Source organism: Acanthisitta chloris, unplaced genomic scaffold (assembly GCF_000695815.1).
Source record: "Acanthisitta chloris isolate BGI_N310 unplaced genomic scaffold, ASM69581v1 scaffold28571, whole genome shotgun sequence".
NCBI lineage: Eukaryota > Metazoa > Chordata > Aves > Passeriformes > Acanthisittidae > Acanthisitta > Acanthisitta chloris.
In genome coordinates, this window is record NW_008658138.1 from 36,133 (window position 1) to 56,430 (window position 20,298).

At 41.3% G+C, this 20,298-nt stretch overlaps 1 protein-coding gene across 1 annotated transcript in view; it reads left to right on the forward strand.

Annotated features, from left to right (window-relative positions):
- Nucleotides 1-13,538: 13,538 nt before the first annotated feature.
- The window catches only part of LOC103811997 (serine/threonine-protein phosphatase 6 regulatory ankyrin repeat subunit B), a gene marked incomplete at its 5' end in the record, with an annotated part of 24,907 nt that continues 18,147 nt past the window's right edge, over nt 13,539-20,298 (forward strand). The window contains one exon of the mRNA XM_009085004.1: nt 13,539-13,622. Coding sequence (XP_009083252.1) covers nt 13,539-13,622 — 84 coding nt within the window. The remainder of the gene's footprint in view (nt 13,623-20,298) is intronic.

A 20,298-nucleotide genomic window follows, 5' to 3' on the forward strand; every position in this document is an offset into this window, starting at 1 on the left:
GTTGATTTTTCTACAAGTTATCCCAGGGGCTCTCTTCCAGCTCTGAAAAGCATCCAAATAAAACATGAGGGGCTAGTGAGTGCAAGGGTTTTTCCTGGGCCGGCAGTAAATCACAGATCTGGACTGTGAGGCATAAGTTTTTAAGGGTGAATACAATGTTTCTGGAAAAGTTAATATTTCTCCTGTAGGTTAATCCTGCTCTGTTAGTGTCATTAGGTTGGCTGTCTGGGCTAGGACTGCATCTGTGGAGTGGGGTGAACATGCACAATGCATGTATCCACATCTGAATTACAGTATGTTCATAATATCTTGCTTACACTAGGAACTTCTGTTAATATGTCAGCCTAAGGCATGTAGGGCTTTTCTGATTTTAAAGTTGGTTTTTCTTTTGGCCTCCTGACATAGACAAAGTCATACCAGTTACACCAAATCATACCAGATTCAGTGATGCTCTATTTTAGTTTGTTCCATGAACTGCGTGGGCTAAAATCGAAAGTAAACCCCAACAAAAACATTTAAATCTAGTCTCCACTAGGATGTTTTTGTTTATGCAGTCACATCAGCAAAACTAAAAGTGGAATATAATTTTCTTTCTCCCTCAGCTGGGTGGCTCATACATAAGATATTATTGTCTTCAGTGCCTCACAGCAGTTTAATGCTCAGCAGAGCATATTCTCAGAGTCTTTGTAAGAGATGTGTAAATAAGAACCATATTTTCTGTAGATAAAAAACTTATTTCTTTTCATTCTGCTGCTCTATGCTGCTTTGTTTAATTATTTCACATTGGAAAAACCTGGTTAAATTTGGTTACCACTGAAGAGAATTACACTAGACCATAGCAGTAATTGTCATTTGTTGAAAACGAGCTTAGTACTCGGGACCACTGCCAGCTCTGCAGCCCTGGGCTGTACAGTCACCTTAGCAGATGCTTGCATCTAGACATGGTTTGCAGTGGCCACAGGCAGGCAGGGACAGCATTACAGTTTTTTGTCATTTTTCACATTCTGCTTTTCTAATTAATTCAGCTCTGTTTTGGGTTGAGGTTTCAGTGAAGAGATGTTCTTTTCAGGAATACTGACCCAGGTCACTGGGTAACCCATGTGATAGGTCTGTCTGTCATTGACACGGGCTGGATGCAAGTTGGGTGTTCTGACAGGGAAGAGCTCAGTGTCCTGTAACACCTATCTTGTGCCTTCCCAGTTACTTTATGAAAATTAATTTCCACCACTTACAAAAATGCACTTTATGTGGTTTATTTTGCCCATTCTCTACGCCTGTATGGAGGAGAGAATGTAAACTGCCACATGAGAGTTGTTTATTGCCTTTCATGCAGTATAAGCTGGGCATATTCCTTTGGGGTTAGGCTGTGAAGCCTGTTGAAGGTGAAGGTTTTCTTCTATGAGATGTGTGTCCCTTGAAGGTACTACTGCTGTTTAGTCTCTCAGGGTGCTTTTTTCTGTTTGCATATCTCTCCCCCAGCCTCCTTCCCTTGGACCTTTTCAGAGATCTCAAGAAAAGTTGAGGGAGTTGCTGACACTAAAGAAAATGAGATAATCACAGAAAAGAGATGTTGTCCCAAAGCACAAACAGCCCTGGGCTAGGTCAGCAGTGATCCTTAGGGCTCTGACTCCTCCAGGTGCTTGAGGAAATCTTTACAAGAAATCTGTGTGTAGTTTGCATCCATATATATGTTGTTTTATGGGGGTTTTTCTTAAGTAATCAAAGGAACACAATGTTGTCATTAAAGTGTTTTTTATGAAAGCAGAGCTCTTAAAACTGCTTTCTGTTGGACCTTAGTCCTTGAAAATGCTTTAGGTTCCTGGCCAAAGTGTGTTTCCCCTTTTGCAAAGCTAACTCTGAGTGCAAAGTTGAATCAGTGTTCAAAGCATGAACAGCAATCCAGCATGGGGCATTTGAAGCACTCTGTGTTACAAGAGAGGAATTTTCTGCCCCGTCTAAGCGCTCTGATGGGCAAGTTCTGGCAGATTTGATTACAGTGTAAGGAATTCCTCCCTTTCAGGTACAGGTATGTGGCTTGCCTTAAATGTTTTTTTGTGGTGGTTTTTGTCCCAGGACTGGTGAGAGCAGCGAGGATGATTTGCTGGTGCTGCTGTCCCTCTAGCCAAAGCTTGTCCCTGCAGGCACAGCCCGACTGAAGTCCCAGCAAGGTGTCACACTAGCAGTGAAGCAATGCACTGACTGGCTGAAGGGATGGCCCTGGGCCCTTGCTTGCTCCTTGCCCTGCATTCCTATTCCATCCTGTGCACCAGTGCCAGCATATGCAGGGCTGCTCATGATGCTGCTGAGACTCAGACCAGCAGAAAAATACTCACTGCCTCTTGGAGAGGAGGCTTCATCTCCCCAGAATTGTTCTCTATGAACCACATGAGTGTCAGAGGAGTTTGTAGGGGTTCTGGTGGCTACAGCAGGTTTGGAGAGACGTGGGACTGTCCCTTCTCCTGGACAGTCAGCTTTGCTGTGCTGCTGGTAGCTGAGAGGTTGCAGGTGTGGCACATGCCTTGTTCTGGTGTCTTTGCTAGTGGAGGGATGCTTGGGGACATCAGCACCTTAGGTTGTCACAGCTCTCCCCCACCCATGGCTTGCCAGATCCCTAAGACAAAGTGAGTTTTTGACCTGGAAAACAAAGTGCCAAAACACTCCTGCAGTTCAGCTCTTCAGAACAGAGGTGGTGCATAAATCAGAGGTTTCAGTCTTTATCTCTTCCAATCCATGAAAGTTCAGGTGACTGAACTTTAGCTGTGTGTGTGACTGACCTGACATCTCCCAGTTCAGGGTGGTGGCAGTAGGCTCTCTGATTTAGCTTCTGGCAAGGACAGAGGACAGGTCGAAAGAATTGAAGCCATGCATTATTCAAGATACTAAATGGGGTGTGTTGATGGATAGCAAAAACTTGCAATGTTTCTACAGAAGGGTTATCTAAAAATTCAGTTAATGCTCTGAATTTTCAGAAGATATATATGGCTTTATATGGAGTTTAAATGTCAAAAAACTATTTGACAGTAAATGGAAAAAAAAAGGCTGAAAACCCAACAATAACTCATGTTTTATAAAGCAAAGCGGCTACCTCTTGCCTAGTTCAGAAGAAAACCTCCTCTGTAGATAGGGTTTGATGAACAACATGACTTTACAAGAGCTACAAAAAAGGAGCATTAAGAGTTTGGTCTACTCACAGTAAGCAAAGGCAGTACCAGAAGAGTGATGGTGCCCATTAAAAGTGAGGAATTTCTGCAGGAAGAAATGGCCTCACCACTGACTACAGCAGAGAAAAAGAGGGGTGGAAAACAGGATTGCAAGCCAGACAAAACTCGGGGAGAGAACATACATGTTACACAGTCATAGCTGGGAAGAACTACCTGGAAATGTGTAGGAAATACATAATTTCTATGCAGCAGGTTTTACAGTAAATTTGTCTGTTTTCTCCAACCAAAATGTTTCATCCATAGCAAGTTTTATTTTGAATAATCACAGAAAACAAAGTGATTCATCATGGGCAAAAACCAAGTGAAAGATTGGTAAGAGTGACCATGGCAGTGTCTGGTTGTTAATTTTTGCCACGACTTAGCTCATTTTCTCCTTGAGGGTTTATTATTGAGTTCTTCATTCAGTGACATCGTTGCCCTTTTTTAATCAACCTTCTAGGATTTAACATAGGATGTTGTGTCTAAGGATGAGAATGTTATTGCTTCATCCTTTTCACTCTAGTAATTTTTATATTACAGTGAACATCCTGATTAAACATTTATCTGGAAAAGGCCATGATGAAAAGAGAACCTAATTAAATATAGGAACTAAATATTGAACTCCTGACTTGGGGCTGGACTGATAAATGAAATTAAATTTACATGGAACTCACTCAGTATTGCATTTTAATGCTTTATTCACCTAGCTCTGCAAAGCAAGCTGTATATAGCAACTACAGGAGCTGATAATTTCTGAAGGGCTTAGTTAGCATCCACTTAGTGTGATTGTGTAATACTTTAGTTCCTTGGCCTTTGGAAAAAGAAAACAAAAAGAGTCATCTGCATTTGAAATTGAAGCAGCACTGATGCAGGAGAGTTGGGTATGCCACAGTTTGGTGCTCCTAGACAGACTTAAAAACCAAAGCAAACAAAAATAGCTAAGCATTGTACTTTACAAATAAGGTTACTGCAGACACATCAGCCTGAGTGCCTCATAAATTCAGGTGTAGGACCAGGCTTGCTTCTGAAGGCTGTGTGTATCTGCCTCCTCTGCATGTGTGCTCTGACTTCTTGGCACTCACTGTCACTGAAGCAGGAAGACAGAATTTACTTTCCTGTTGGACTAATTATAGCTCTTTAAAGAGATTAATTAACCCTTCTTTTCCTCAGAGGGACTTTGTCAGTGAATTCCATGTCAGAGGGAGGCTGCAGAGAGTCACCTGCTGCTTGGGATGGCTCTCAGGGATCAGCAGAAGCAGTGCAGTGATGCTTACAGCCAGTGTCTCCTGTTGGGCAGGAGAGAGAAGTGTCTCCTCTTGTCTTGATGAGGCACTGGAACAGGTTGCTGTGATTCTATGATTCTACAGTAATTGTCAGGATAGAAAGAGAAAGGAGCTGACCTTGAGTCAATAAGAAAGCTCAAGCAGGTTGTGAAGATGGAAAAATGTGGGATTTGCCCAGCAAGGGATGTCTTGGTTTGGGATTGAAGGTAACTGCACATCCCCAGCCCGAGTCGAGTGTGGCTGGAGGCTGATTAGTGCCGTCCAGCTGTGATTTACTTCCCCCTTATCTCTGTTACACAAGGCTTAGCAAACTGAGACTGCATTGTGGCCAACTTCGGCTCTCTCAATACAGAAAGCTGAATGGCAGCTGCAGTCAGGTAGTGCTCCAGTGGAAACCTGCAAAAGGACTGGTGTGTTATCAGTTGTCACTACGTGCAAGAGCAAGCCGTGTGGTACTCCCATTATCTGAAACCGAGCTGGGTTGGGTGCAGTTATTTAAATATGTGATTTGTGCCTGTCTTTCTTTCTTCACAGAAACCAGCCAAAATATTTCCTGGGGCTTTTCTCAGAATCTGTGTCAGTGCAGCGAGTTAAGTAGTGGCAGCTCTGTCTCAGAGACTAGAAATTTAGCTTGGTGACACTGTAATCTCTTCATAAGGTGACCTAGATTGGAAATGTCTTGTTCTAGGTTTGCAGAAGTCTGTTCAAATATTTAACATGACTCGGAGCTGTGTTTCTTCTTTTTGTTCCTGTAGGAACAGAAATAAAGTTCAAGGGAGAAATACTTAAAATGCTTCTAGGGCCCGAACAGTTTCAGGACTGAGGGGAACTGGAATTGGAATACATCAGAAATGTGCAGTCTACCCCCATGGTCTCTGTACTGCTATGGCTTGGATAGGGATGAGAGATTTTCTGTGCTTCACTCTGCTGCTCATGGCTGTATGGATTTCACCTTCTGAATTTTACAAGGTGTCCTGCTTACAAGTTAGAAGTGTTAATTAGGTTATAAATAAGATGCCTTGGCTTTGCCAGGATGGTCACTTCATGGCTGAGCACTCCCAAACCAAGTCTCAAAGCTGTAACAGCACCCTGAGACATCTTGCAGGCTCTCCAGAGGGGATCCAGACAAAGCTGTTTGGAACCTGTAATAGTAACTTGGAAGAAAGTCTCAGGCTCATCTTTCTGTTCAATTGGTGTCTGCAAAAAGTAATTTTGAAGCTGCTGGATATGTCACAGTCAGATACATCATGGTTAGAAGATGCTGAGTTGTTTTCTGGGGTGAAGACACTTTTGAAACCCTTTAAAATGACCATTTCATTTCTCTGGCCTGGCTACCTGGTATGCCATTCCTCAGCAAAGCTTCAGTTGTTAACTATTTTGTCCCCTGCGGCTTCAACAGTTTGACTGAGGATGAGTGCAAGGATATTATCAGGATATATTCAGTCAAGCTAACTTGGCTAATTTGTTCCACATTCAACATAGAGGTAAAACATCTGCTGTGGCTGTTGAGCAGAGCTCCATGCCAACTGCAGCCTGCCTAATGTAAAGGAAGAGATGAAATTCTGGTATGCACTGATCTTCATGTTCACACATAGTTAACTCTGCTATTAATGGAAATAACACTGTCATCAGCCTCAGTAGTTAAACATTTTTAATCTGAATTTTATACTAGATATGCAGAAAGCAAATACCAATAACTAAAATCTGCAAATTTTAGTATTTTATGAAAACAGTAATAACTGACCGTGGTGCCCTTCAAAAGCACTGTGAGCTCCATGACCCTCTAAGAGAAAGCAGGAAAAATAAACATTAGTCTTTAATGTATTTTGAAGTATATTTGACAGTGAGTTTGCAAGTTGGGAGATTTACTGAGTCTTTCTGGAACTGGCTGTGGGGTGGCAGTTGCTGACCAGAGGAATGAGCTGCATTGTGGTCTGTAGGTGACAGGCAATGCTGAGGCTCTGTGTGTGATGTGCAGCACAAGGGGAAGTTACTTGTACCTGAGCAAGGTCCACCTGTAATATAATGGTAAGGCCAAGCAAGTCAGATGTTTCAGATTTTGCTCAAATCCCTAAAATGTCTTGTCCTTCCCTTATGTTGTTTTCATGCCCCTGGAGCTTTGCTGTTGTCTGAGGCTTGGTTTGACACTCATGACAGTAGGCCCTTGAAAGTGCTGCAGATCAGAGGAAGATGAGATGCAGGAATGTGTGAGACTGTGACTGCAAAATACATCTGTCCTTAACAGAAACTCTGTGTGAGCTCATGTGAAAACCCCATAGCTGTAATTACCTCCTGATGAGTGAATGCGATGGGATCTGAAATTCTGCTGGAGTCATGCCATGGGTTAGTGTGCATCTACCCAAAGACACTAGACTTGAACCTTTGGAAATTTATATATATATTTGTTGATTTCTGCTGTAGTTTATCCTTTTTGCATTAACCTTTGTATTTATGTGTGGTATGAATTTTGTTTGACCTGTTTTGCTTTCATATATTTGATCCCTTGCCTATTGAAGCCTTCAGAAAAGAACACCTTTGACTTTCAGCAGTTGTTGGACTAGACCTATTTTAGAACTATGGTCTTCTGCAGCCCACTGTCTGTAACTCAGCCAGATTGGTAACCAGAGTCCTGGTTTGTGTTGCCCTTAATGGAGCAGAAAAGCATCCTCTGTGTGCAGCCATTCAAGCTCTGTACATCTTGGATGTGGGAAGCAGATGATTTCTTTTAGTAACAACCTTTTATGTATTGCAAATTATTCTTACATTCCCTTTAAGTTTTCTTCTGTGTATGCTGACCAGCTCCAATCTCTTCAGATTTTCCTTGTAAATCATGTTTTAGAGCTCTGTTTTGGTCTCCAAGTCACGTGGTGCCCCAAATGGAATGTCTCGCTCCAGTCACAGCCTAAGCAGTACTGAGCAGTGTGGAAGGACTGTGTGTTTTGCAAGTCGTAATCCTATTTTAAGTATCTTCCTTTTTCATCACGTTGTTCAGTTACATTCAGTTTGTAAACTGCTGTCCCAAATTCTTTCTTGTATAGACCTGCTGTGTAACAACTCTGGATTTCTTGCTAACAGGCAAGAAATACTGAATACTGTCCTACTCTTCCTCTAGCCTAGTTGTTTGTAGAATTTGTTAGGGTGGTTGTAAATTCTGATCTTGCCCTCCAAGGTCCTTGTGTAGTCTCTTGTAGTTCAGAGGTGTCTGCAAATGTATCAGGGCCCTCTCTGTTTCATAGCTGCCTTTGTGTGTACAGTAATATAAAACAGACCCTGTTCACCAACAGAAGTGCTAATCTTACCAAGTGAGATGTTGCAGGATCAGGTGCCACTTTATAGTTCTGTAAATCAGGACTAATTTTCTGAAAATGAAAGGATTTTTATCTGAGTGTGTAATGAGTATCACTGCATCCTGTGCGTATCAGATATAGCACTTAATTGCAGTGCAGAGACTGGCTGGACTGTCACTGCACTGCTGAGTGCCAGCAGAGGAAGGGCAGGTCTGGCTGTGCTGCTGCACTGGAGGAGGACTGTGAAAAGGCTGCTTAAACCAGCTGCAGTGTGTGGAGCAGCCCTTGCCCATGCTTGCCTTGGCAAGGAAGAGGGGCAAGTTGTGGCTTCATCAGTGATAAACTGAAGGAAGATAAACTTGCAGCATTTCCGTTTCTTTTCTTCCTTTTGTGCTTGGTGGCCATTGCTGCAGGCAGAGTTGGGTGAAGGCAGGATGTCAGTGGTCTCCAGAGGGTGTGAGAGCACTGAACAGGTATGTGTCAGTTAGGTGGGCATCTGCAGCCAGCATGGACCTGTTTGTGCCTCAGAGCATTCTCCCCGCACACAGAATTGGTTTTAATAATGTTTTTTCTTTTGTAGAATTTAACACCTAAGCAGTCGGTAAAAAAACCCAAATTACTGCTGTGCTTAAAATGTTTTTGAAGATAAGTGAGCAGGAAAAGAAGCTTTTGGCAGGGTAGATATTTTTCAAGTGAGATTCTCCCCTAACTGCTTTATTCTTAAATATCTAGCAAGGAGCAGACCTGTCCCTGGGGTTGCTGTTGTCCTGATCTGCTGCTGGCCATTTATTGCTCTTGAGGTCCATAACCTTGTGCTGCCTGGCCACCTCTCAGCTGTGCTTCTGGTGGGGAGAAAGCACAGGGCCCTTCGGAGAGCAGGTGCTGTAACGTGGCAAAGGGCCTCTCACTTGGGAGTTAAACCAGCTGGGATTTATGCCCACAGATTTTACTCTCTGCTAATGCTCTTGTTCAGAAACACTGCCTTGGTGCCAGGACTTCTCCCCTGCTTCTGCCTAAATGATTGATGGATTATGGGGGAGGAAAAAAAAAAAGACAAAAGCCCTGGGAGACAAAATATAGATATGACAAGAAGTACTCAAATGCATCAGTAGTGCAGCACTTGCTGCTGAAGATGTATAAAACCAGTTGGATTCTGGTTTTGGTAATGCCATTACAATCCCATGGCTGTTATTTAATGCTGTCACAGATATGTCTGTTGTGAGATATTACACAACATATTTTGTATCAAGACAAACCCCCAACAAACTTGGAACAAACAAATTCAAGGGGACAAGAAAAATTCAGGGTACCATTAGTTTGATTATCCTCAATCTTTGTAGGTATTCCAACAAATCTTATTATGTTGTCTGTGACAGACTTTTCTCCACTAAAATGGGTAACAAATGCTGGTGACTGTAACAAATGTTATGCTGCTATGTTTATTTTTGCCTCCTTTAAAAATGCTTTCCTATTTTAACTAGTCTGTATCATGTTGAGACTTTCTCTGCTTGATTAATGTAGCTTTAGGACAGTATTTATTAGCTAGTTTTCTGATATGATCTGCAGGCGTTTCAGAAAAAACGCCAACCCCGAATGCCCAAACTGAAGCAAACCCCCAGCACTTAAATCAAGATCTATGGACAGCCTCCAGGAATGAGAATGAAGGAAAGGACACTGGGCAAGCTGAATTAAACAGGCTTAGTGCTTTTCCTTTTTAGAAGTGATCTAAATTTAACAGGCCATGAGTTATTTTGGTGCCTTTAGCTGATAAGTTTAACAAAACATAGGCGACTTGCAGCGCTTTTGGTGTGCAGAGGAATGTCAGGATTCCAGGAGTGGCAGGATGTAACCTTTGCTTCACCTGGAAACATAAGCAGTTCTTGGGGTGGTTGGTAGGATTCCTAATGAAAAATGGGAGGCAGCCAAAATCTGGAGCCAAGCTATGAGCCAGAAATAGATCTGCAGAGAGGCTTGTTCTGCCGAATGGCATATCTGGAATGGTGCGAACAGAGATGCCGGGCTGGATCTGGCACCAGGAGCAAGCCTGGCTGCCTTCCTTTTTGAGTATCATGGAAGCCTGGGGAAATGAATGTTGAGTTAAACTTTCAGCTGTCTCGATATGTTGTTTTCTTTCCTTCTGTCTTGCTCAAAATGCAAGTGTGTATTTGATTTTGTGTATTTGCAATGTGGATTGACGTGCAATCCTTAGATCATTTGGCTAGTCTGCAAAAAAATAGAAGGGCATATTCGAAATGCCATATTTGAAATGTTGCAATATACTTATTGATGTGCTTGGTATAAACATCCTAGGTAAGTATGTTTGCTCACTTAACTATGCTGTCAGCTTGCCATAGTGCTTCCAGGCAACTAGCTCTGATTCTCTCCACTGGCCTTCCAGTAGCTTGGATAGGTATTCCTTAGGAGACACTCAGTAGAAGTCTGTAATTGCTCTGAAACAAGGACATTCTTTGCCAAACATCAGCTCTGTGACAGTACCGTGCTGTCAGTATATAGAAATCCCAATAACAGAAATGCACTCTTTGAAATAACAAATTAAGAGCAAACTTAGTTCTGTATTTACTCAGCAGTTAATTCCTAAAATGAAGTGAAAGGCTAAGCTCTGATGCAAGTGAAAGAGGCTACAAGGCTTGTTAAAAAGTTATTAGTGTCGATTGATTTCTGTGCATGGAACTATATAAATACTAAGCATCAGGGAAATGCACTCCAAGAATTAAGAGAAATCCACTTAATGACTGTTCACTAATAAAATCTTAAAACAGCATTTCAGATATTCGTGTGTTGTGTGCTCACAGGGAGAAAGTCCTGCACTAAACTGAGGAAGAGGAGTAGTCTTTGTGCTGGGAGCAGTGGAAGGAAATAGGTGTATGTGATGTGACATGGCAAACAACCTTGTAATCTTGATTAATGGCAGTACCTACTCGAAAAAAAAAGAGGTGTTTGGCAAAACACTGTCAAAATCAATACCAATTTGAAATGATTGCATGTCTTGCTACATTGACTTGCCAGTTAAGGAGAAACGAATACATGGACACATTCAGGCATTCAGTCCAGCAACTCAGTGTAGTGCAATTAGCCTAAGTTATAGGATCGATGTGTAACGTCTTTTCACTCGCAAGGCAAAATGATAGTGTATTATATCAAACCATGGGAATCAATCCTCTCTTCCCCATCTGCTTCCAGCTCCTGCCAAGCAAAAACCTGGCTAAAATAAGTCCTTGTTGGTGACTCAGGACATCTAAAATCAAGGCAAAATATTTAATGTGTGTCACAGTTACTCGTTACCCTACAAAAGTACTAACTGGTTTGCTGGGAGGTTCAGCACCTGCTTTGGACATGGTAATTAAAATGATACTTGAGATAGTCCACTTAAATACTTCATCCCCTCAAGAGGTCAAAGATTTCCCAGTGCCTCCTGGTAACAACCTCTGCTTTCCCTATGCTGTCAGATCTACAGAGAAGGATTTCCTAGTGCTGGACGTTCTCTGTCAGAATGGCTTGTTGGCTCTGTGGACACCAGCTGAGCCACATGACACTCTGCCATGTGGGTTTAAGCTCTCTGTTCTTGAAATAACCGTTGTGCCTTCAGTTCACCAAGTTAGTCTTACCTGGTGGGTTGGAGTCCAGCTTGTGATTGTCCTGTATGCAGTAAATATAGGGTTATGGTGCAGCATTGGAAGAGGTCTGCAGATAAAACTTTACTTTTACTAAGATGCTTGTTACACCACAAGGTACAGAACACTTTAATAAAACTCGTTGAGAAGTTCCATCCTTACAGTAACGGTAGAAAAATTAAATGGAAAGGGTTTTGTTAGCTGCTGGAGTATGTTTTCAGAAGAAAATGTGAATACTTCCAACTGAAACCTTTGAAGAATTTGGAAGCTCCAGAGGGCTGAGCTGATGAAACAGTTGTTCATAATTCCAAAGCCCTGCACCCTTGCTTAATTCTATTAATAGTTATGCATAACCTACTCTGTGCTTGTGCCTTTTTTTCTTCATTATGAGTGTTTAACAACTTCTGAATTTGAAGAATTTTAAAGCAAAATATTTCTGTTAATGAAATAACCCATTAATGATGTCACAGGTTTTATAAATTATTTAAAAAAATATGTTATATATTGTAATTTGATAAACTTTCACTGGTTATTCCTAGCTATTAGTTTTATGTTTGCACTAAGTCTAGGAAATACTAATTTTTATTAGCTTTCTAGTGGTCATAGGCTTAGAGAATCACTTTAAATTATTTGTTTTGGTAGAGAAAAATGAAGAAATTAAGATCATGTCACTCTTACCTAAATTCTGACTTGATTGAGTTTGGCAGATGAGAGAACAGACTGTGAGGCCTGGTGTTTTCATCCTCTGGTGGGGAATAGTCTCTGGCCATTCTGACCTGGGCTGGGAAAGAAGCATGCTAAGTGGTTGGAGCGAAATGCAGTTGTTTTCCTTTCTCTTTCAAACACCTGCTACAATACATAAGACTGTAGACAGTTGTGATAAAAGATGCTGCTTTATTTCTTTTTCCATTGGAGGAGTGGCGAGAATGAAATTCCAGTGTGAATGTTCCTCAAGGACATAAGGGATCAATGTGTCTTAAAATAGCCACCATCAACTCAGAAATGTGTTTTCCACATTTGAACATGATGAATTTTGCAGTGAAAAGATAGGGAGGAAATGGTATTTTCTTTGTTCTTTCAGTTCATTTGTGAATTCTGAGAACATGTTCACAAGAGAGTTAAATTCTGCAGAGTCTCAAGAGCTGTTGTGGTTTTACGTGCTGAAGTAGTCATGCATGCTTCCATTTTGCAGGGTTATTTTAGATTCTGGTGTCTGCACGGCACTACAAACTCTTTTTTGCAAGTAGGACCACAAGGCAACCTGGAGGTGGGCAGTGAGATTTAGGGGCACACACTGCCATCAGGAGGGGCCATGGTGGAAGTGGGGCCAATGCCTTTTTCAGCTATGTGCTTCAGGGATCTTTGTCATTTGTCCCCTTCTTTTTCAGAACCTCCAGCAGCAAGGGTTTTATTCTTTAATTCGGCAGACTGTGTCCTGCCAGCTTGGTTAGTAACACAGATACTTGCTTCTGGGGGTCCAGTGCAGGATTGAAGTTGCCAGCTCAGCTGAGCAATACAGCTCTCCTTCCCACTGATGGGCAGTGACGCCACACTGCCCGAGCAGTGAGCATGGCACAGTGTTGATACTGTGTGCCTGAGTATTTATTTATGCAGTCCCATCCATAATAGCATAATAACAGACTTGAAACAATAAGATAATTATTTTGCTTCTTGGGTGGTTAAAATTAACTGTGCTCATTGCATATTTAGCCAGTAAAAATATACAAGATGTTTAGTAATTGCCCAGAAATTCATTATCTGCATAATGTTCTGTTTCTAAATGTGTATTGCATGACCATTAATCTGTGCCAACAGCAAGCATGCAGCAGTATCTGATGTAATTAGTTTTCCCCTACATGCCAAAGAGAACATCTGGGCTAATTGTGTGTGTTGACAGAAGTTGCCATTCTAACAGGGGTCCCTGTTTGTGCACACTCACTCATTACACATACAAACAGGCTCATGACTGCAGTTTATCCTCAAGCAAACTGGTAGTTCTTACTGATGAGATACTCTTGGAGGTTTGTGTCTGGGGTCACACGGTGTCTGTGGGCAGGACTTGTAAAATGTTCTCCTTTCATACAGAAAATAAACAAACCTGTAATGCTGCTGCTTCTGTTTTGTTTTTTTTTCCAGCCGCCACTGGTGCAGGCGATTTTCAGTGGTGATCCAGAAGAGATACGGATGTTGATCTATAAAACTGAGGATGTCAACGCCTTGGTATGTGACTTGGCATGTTATGTGCCTGTGATACATCAACAGCATGCTCAGGGACTGTTGCAGTGACCGAGACCTTAGTAATTAACACGTAACAGAATGGAAATGATTTGCGGATAAGAGATCTGGGGCTTTGGTGGAATCCTAATTAGCAGTCTGAAACAGAATTGTCTGCAGCAGGTGACTTTACATTTTCTTACTGTATGGTAATTGTTCCAAATGTGCAGGTCAGTCAGGGACATTGCTTTTTCTCTTACTGAGAAAATGAATTAAAAGAGCTGAAAATGCTTATTTTTACTCTCTGTAGAGTTCCTTTTTATGAAGAGACTTTGCAGATTAGGAGCAGATTCAGCATTTGACTGTGCTTGAAATAAAGCTTTGCTATAGGTCACAGCAGTGAGAGTAAGGAAGCAGAATCTTGGCCACAATTTGCCCACAAAGGAATTACTGTTCTGCAGCTTGGCTTGTTCTAGACCCAATGGTGAGCAGCTGTAAACAAGTAGATGTTAAGTGCTTTGGCAGGGGAAAAAATATCTCCATTTGAACTTGATCTTTTTTTATAGGAGTTGGGGTGGATTTTTTCACCTTTCTGATTTTAACTTCAATCCACAGTTAGAAATGAGTCCTGCCAGTTCTGACTACAATCTGTGACCTCTGAAAGTGGTGCGAATATAAAGCAGAAGCAGAATGATAATTTCCAGGCGTTTCCTGGACTTTTAGATTAACCTTCCTTTTCTTCATGTCCTTCTCTGACATAAAGTCATTAGTTTATTCACAGCTGACTCCAGCACTTGGTCTGGTGTAGTCTTGGCACTGCAGCTTTTGCATGTCATGGGGTCCAACCATGTGGTTGAGAGCTCCAGAGAGGAGCTGGAGAAGTGATCCCACAGATCTCGTTCACCGAGGCTCCACTGTTTGCTGTCAAGTAGAAGGAAAGGCTTGCTGCTGCTTTAAATGGGGAATCTGATCAAAGACCTTGACATTAAGCTTTCCTGTGATTATCAACACCTGGTTGTTTCCTTTAAAGTTCTCCCTCAAAGAATCTTCTCCCTTGAGTTTCTTCCTTATTTGTTTTCACTGGCAATTTTAAAAAGCCGAAGAAAAAACCCCAAACCAACCAAACAAAATCCCCCAACAAGCTAGGTGAACATGATAGTCCTAAAATTTCTTTTGTATTTCGTTCTGGTTTGTCAACATAGCATTTCCTGTACAAGGTTACTGTGGGTTTCTCAAGTGCTTTCTACCCTTTAGCTGCAAGTGTGGTAGTGATGGTTGCCAGGGAGATGGTCTCAGCTGTCAGGTGTGATATTACATGAAGAATATGTATTTTGCAGATGAATACCATAGTACTTAATAGAAAAAGTCATTGAACATGAATGGTTTTGCCCAGAATACTATTTACCATACTCAAAATCCATCCAAGAATGCTTTGCCCGAAGAGCTGTTTTGTCAGGAGCAAAATGCAAAGCTGTTCTTTGCAGTAATTAGAAAAACACTGATCAACACCAATGCTGAAGGTTGTGTTCTGTATAGTGACTGCAGACAGGTGTCAACTGCTTAAAATGTCACTAAAGGAAGACCAAAAGATTTCCCCCCCTTGTGCTGTGAGCTGGCAATTTGCATCACACACTCATGTTTCTATTTTAAGGGTGTTTTAAATTACTTCCATGTTAGTGTTTGGCTGCTCACGTGAGAGGAAACGCTGCCACTCTTTGGCAGCGATTTGTCCTTTGTTGATCACTTTGGTTGGCTGTGCTAACAGTGGAATAGTTCAAACGTAGGTAGGACAGGGGTATGAAATAAAAGTCTGGATTTGTAGTGAGCTTTGGGAATTTCTAAGGTTTAAAAAATTGTTTGTTTTTTTTTTGAATCTGCAGCAAGAGAAGTATATGGAAGACAGAAGAAAAAGCACAGGGAGAAACTGCAGAAAATCAGGAATGTATGTGCATTCTTCCTGAGAGAAAATTAATCTCAGGAAAGAGTCTTGAGGAAATCACAAGTTTAGAAGGTTACATTTTTTTTGTCTGGTAAAATAATTAGTGTATTTCCAAGGCAGGGAAGTATGCGTTGGTGGAAATGGCTACGTTCTTAGTCAGGAACTTAGGAAGGTTTCTGCTTTGACACATGATGTTAGTGTGGGGCTAGGTAGTAGCTGTGTTTCCAGAGGGTATTCAGCCTCTAATGGTGCTGTTTGATATGCTGTTTATTTAAGTGGGAAGTGATGGAGGTTTTTTTCTACAAAAATTATGAACAACTCTCAATTATGTAAGGAAGTTGAATCTGAAATTACATCAGTATTTGCAATGCAAGGTAACTAGTGTGACACATTATATATATCTGTGCTGATGACTCAATTAGTCAGTGTCTTCAAAATGTTTGAGTCAGTTAAGGACTATAGGCCATTCAAGTCTCATGGCACAGTTTGTCTGTAGCTGTGTTATTTTCTCCAAAGGCAGCAACATCAGCCTGAAATACTTGAATTTTCTAGATCTTTTCCCTCCATTCATGAGTGATGTAAGCTCCCACCCCTTCAACACCCCCTCCTAAATAAGTCGATATCATATTTATAAAAATGGAGGAATTACTTAAGTCTATCTTTTGTGCCTTACATTGGATACTCATAAATGTTAAAATACTTCCATTCGTTAGGATAACAGTTTCTATGGTCTCAGTCTAGGATGAGTAATTAATTTTTAAAATTATCTCTTTCTAGCATGAAAGCCACTGTCAGCCTCATGGAAGACAAGGGGGAGAGGGAAGATAGTTTTTCTTGTCTCTAGAAGATGAAAGTATTTGCCTCATCTGCCTCATGGGCACCTGGCAACTAAGGATTCAGTCCAGAAAAACCTGTGCTTCTGAGGCTGAACTGAGGACTGTGGGGATGAGAGGTGCTAGAACTGGGATCTGCATTCTCAGATGGGGATCTCTTTGCTTGGTTATTACCAAGCAGAAGAAAGAGCAGAGGCGTAAGTTAAACAGCTTGACTTTCACCTTCCAGCTGGTGCACACAGTTAAGCATTTTGATTTGCTCTGTGAATTACAGGCTTTAATAAAGGGATGTATGAGCAGGAGGAGATCCTTGAAGCAGTAGAGATTTTCTTGGTACACCATCAGCTTTTGGTTCTGAATGGTTGTAAATAGCCTAAGAAGTAGATATATAGCATGTATATACATATATAAATATATAGCATAGCTCATATTTGTGTATAGCATAGCTCATGTGCTTTTAGCCTCTTCAGTAGTTCCTAACAGTTCCCAGTATTTAATTTTTCTGAAGCCAAGTTGTATCTGAATGTTTGTTGCTTTAATGGTTGGCTATTTAAATAAAGTGTACTCAGATGTGATGACTAAATGCAGGGAATGAGCAGGAGGTTTGTTTCTGTTGTTGTTTTGGTTTGACTTTATCAGTGGAAGTTGCAGACATTCATGTGCCTCATTCTGCCACCTTGGCACATTGCTGGCAGTTGGAAGGTGGTGGAAATCCAAAGACCTCATTAACTCAGTTTCTGTGGTGCATTGAACTCCTGTAAATTCCAGTTATTCCTGTTAGCTGCTCAGCCAGTTTGGTGACAAAGAAAGGATACATACATTGATTTTCTGTAGCAGTTGCACTTATATTTTAATAGTAAATAACTGCCCTAAATATAATCTGATCGGAGCAGCTGCAGTTGATGTCAAAATTCAAATCCATCATCTCCTCAGATATGTAGACTGTGTTGAGGAGAGAATGTTGGCCCTTTTTAATGTGCCTGAATATTTCAGGTGTGCTGATGTGATTCATTCAGTTCACTGTTCTGCTAATCTTCATGTACCCCAAGGCTCTGATCCAATAAAGCACTTAAGGACTAGCCTAGCTCTAAGCCTGTGAAGGGCCTTATCAGTGTCACTGTGATCACTTGAACAGTTTAAGCATGTGTTGAGTGTTTTCCTTGCTGAGGCCTTCTGTCCCTGACTGCCTGTTTGTTAGATTCTTAATTTCTTTTATCAGTACTGTAGAAAAAAAAGTGTACAGATAATGTTAGCATGCAGTAGTATCTTTTCTGTGAACTATTATAGGTTACTGGTGCAATTTTCTTAGAATTGTAGAGTGCTTTGAGTTGGAAGTGATGTTAAAGCTCATCTCGTCCCACCCCCTGCCATGGGCAGGGACACCTTCCACTAGACCAGGTTGCTCCAAGCCCTGTCCAACCTGGCTGTGGACCCCTCCAGGGATGGAGCAGCCACAGCTTCTCTGGGCAGCCGCGCCTCAGCCACAGCCAAGATTTTAGTCCTGGTATCTGATATAACCCTGCCCTCTCAGTTTGAAGCCATTAACTCTTGTCCTATCAATACATGCCCTTGTGAAAAGTCTCTCTCCAGCTCTCCTGTAGGCCTCCTTTAGGTGCTGGAGTGTTTATCTAGCCATTGTTCATAGCTTATCTACTGTCTCTTACTAATCTTTTGTTCCTCTGAGAACTGCACTCTTAAGTCCTGGTATCTGATATAACCCTGCCCTCTCAGTTTGAAGCCATTAACTCTTGTCCTATCAATACATGCCCTTGTGAAAAGTCTCTCTCCAGCTCTCCTGTAGGCCTCCTTTAGGTGCTGGAGTGTTTATCTAGCCATTGTTCATAGCTTATCTACTGTCTCTTACTAATCTTTTGTTCCTCTGAGAACTGCACTCTTATTATTTGTCTCAATGCTATTTGTAATCCTGTTATCACCTCTTCCCCCTCCACCTACTTTCCTTGCCTTGATAATGTATGTTGAAGCTTGGGGTTCTGCCAAGCCTTGCCCTGAAATGAGAAGTTTTATCCCTCTCTCTCGGTTTGTAGCCTTCAGTCTTTAGGTCATTACTGATTTACTTTCATGCTCCTGTTACCACCATCCCACGACAAGGGCGACTGATGTTAGTGCCTGGGCCAGATGCAAAGGCAGTGAGTGATGCAAGTTGTGGCTGTGAGGAGGATGCAGTGAGTGGGGTTGGACAGACAGGCAGATAGCTCAGTTCCTCTGTTTGTGTGTCAGTCCTGTGTGGAGCATAAACAGGAACATGATGGTGTTCCTCCATGGAGTTGCTGGGCTGTGGGTGTAGTGCGTGGCCTTGTCCCTGACAGTGCTGCCTGTAGGGCTCTCCTATTCTATGCCAAACTCAGGGGTTTATGTGCTAGTTCATGTGAAAGTGCTTGGTTGTGATACATGGAGACATTTTATGGTTTTTTTTCTTCTTGGAGAAATGAAGTGTAACTTTGGTTTCATGGCTAAACCCATCTTTCTCTGAAAGCTTGATTTTTCACTTAATATGATAGGATTTTACATTGATTTTAAGAAGTGAAAGTTGATTTATTCCTGTTACAGAAGGATAAAAATTCTAGTTTTCTGTTTCATGTTCTTTCCTCCCTCAGTTATCAAATGTCCATGAGATTTACAGTTTAGTACAGAATGTTGCATATAATCAATAAAGCACTGACTAGCCTTGGAACCTTAATAGAGAAAATTGCTTGGTCTTGTATCATTAGCATTCACCTTCAAACCACTCTGCTCTGTTGCAAACTTGGTCGTGTTGCAAGAAGCTGCTGCAGAATTGGTCTCTGACAGGTGTGATGGCTGTTACAAAATAGTGCATTGTGCTGAAGAGACCTTCATGCATTAAATGAACAAACTAAAACCAGAGTTCTGTAAGGTATCTTCCCCTCTGACCTGTGACAACCAGGGTTTTCTGTAATCTGCCTTCTGAGTGTTTTATATGTGTGCCCAGTACATAAGATCAAAACCCAGTACAGCAGAATTTGAGGGCTACACATATGATATATTTTTGAAAACCATACAAATATAAAAATTCAACATAACTTGTTCTGGTGATCAGTGGCTCTGTGCCTCACTGTGCTGGAAAATATTCTCCAACAGTTACATGACAAATAGTTCTGCTGCACTGATTTGTCCACATTTATAGCATACTTTGAAGATTTCCAAAATAGCTTACGGTTGATGACCTCTTGGGCATGTTAAAAGTGATGTTTTACATGTCAGGCTCAGAGATCTGTTTCACAGTGTGAATACTGGTAGGATTTCTGTGTTGGTATCATTTGCAGGAAATGTTGGATTTGTTACCAGCTTGCAATGTTTAATGCTGGGAGATCACAAAAAAGTTTGGTTGATAAGATCTCTTAGAACTTATTTGTGTGGTTAAGAAACCAAAATGAAATACGTTCGGGACAGGAAACAGGGATCAAACAGCACGATGAGCAGTATTAGCAACTCTTGTGGTTGTTGTTGTTGCCTATATTACAATGTTTAGCAGTTTATTTCAAAGGCCTCTGTACTGGAATCATCTGAATAAAGCAATAAAGGAGAGCAGTTCTTGTAAACACTGTATTTACAACCCTTGAAGTTAGAAGAGAAAGTCTTGAAAATTGACTCCTTAACATGGAAAATTACAGAAATCAAATAAAAAAATCTAAAAATCAAATATATTTCGAAGTTATATTTATGATTATCAGCAGCTGTTCTAAGTTTAAAGACACAGATTTGACTGGTAGTGTTTTCTTTATTCATGTTTAAAGGTGGATCAAGGTGTACATGCCCATTTTAGGCTGCTGTAGATAACCAGGCTAAATGGTACACAAGAAACTTTGTAGACTAAGAAGATTTCATCCTGATCTTGTGTGTGATTCCAAACCATTCTCCTGACATCTCCTGC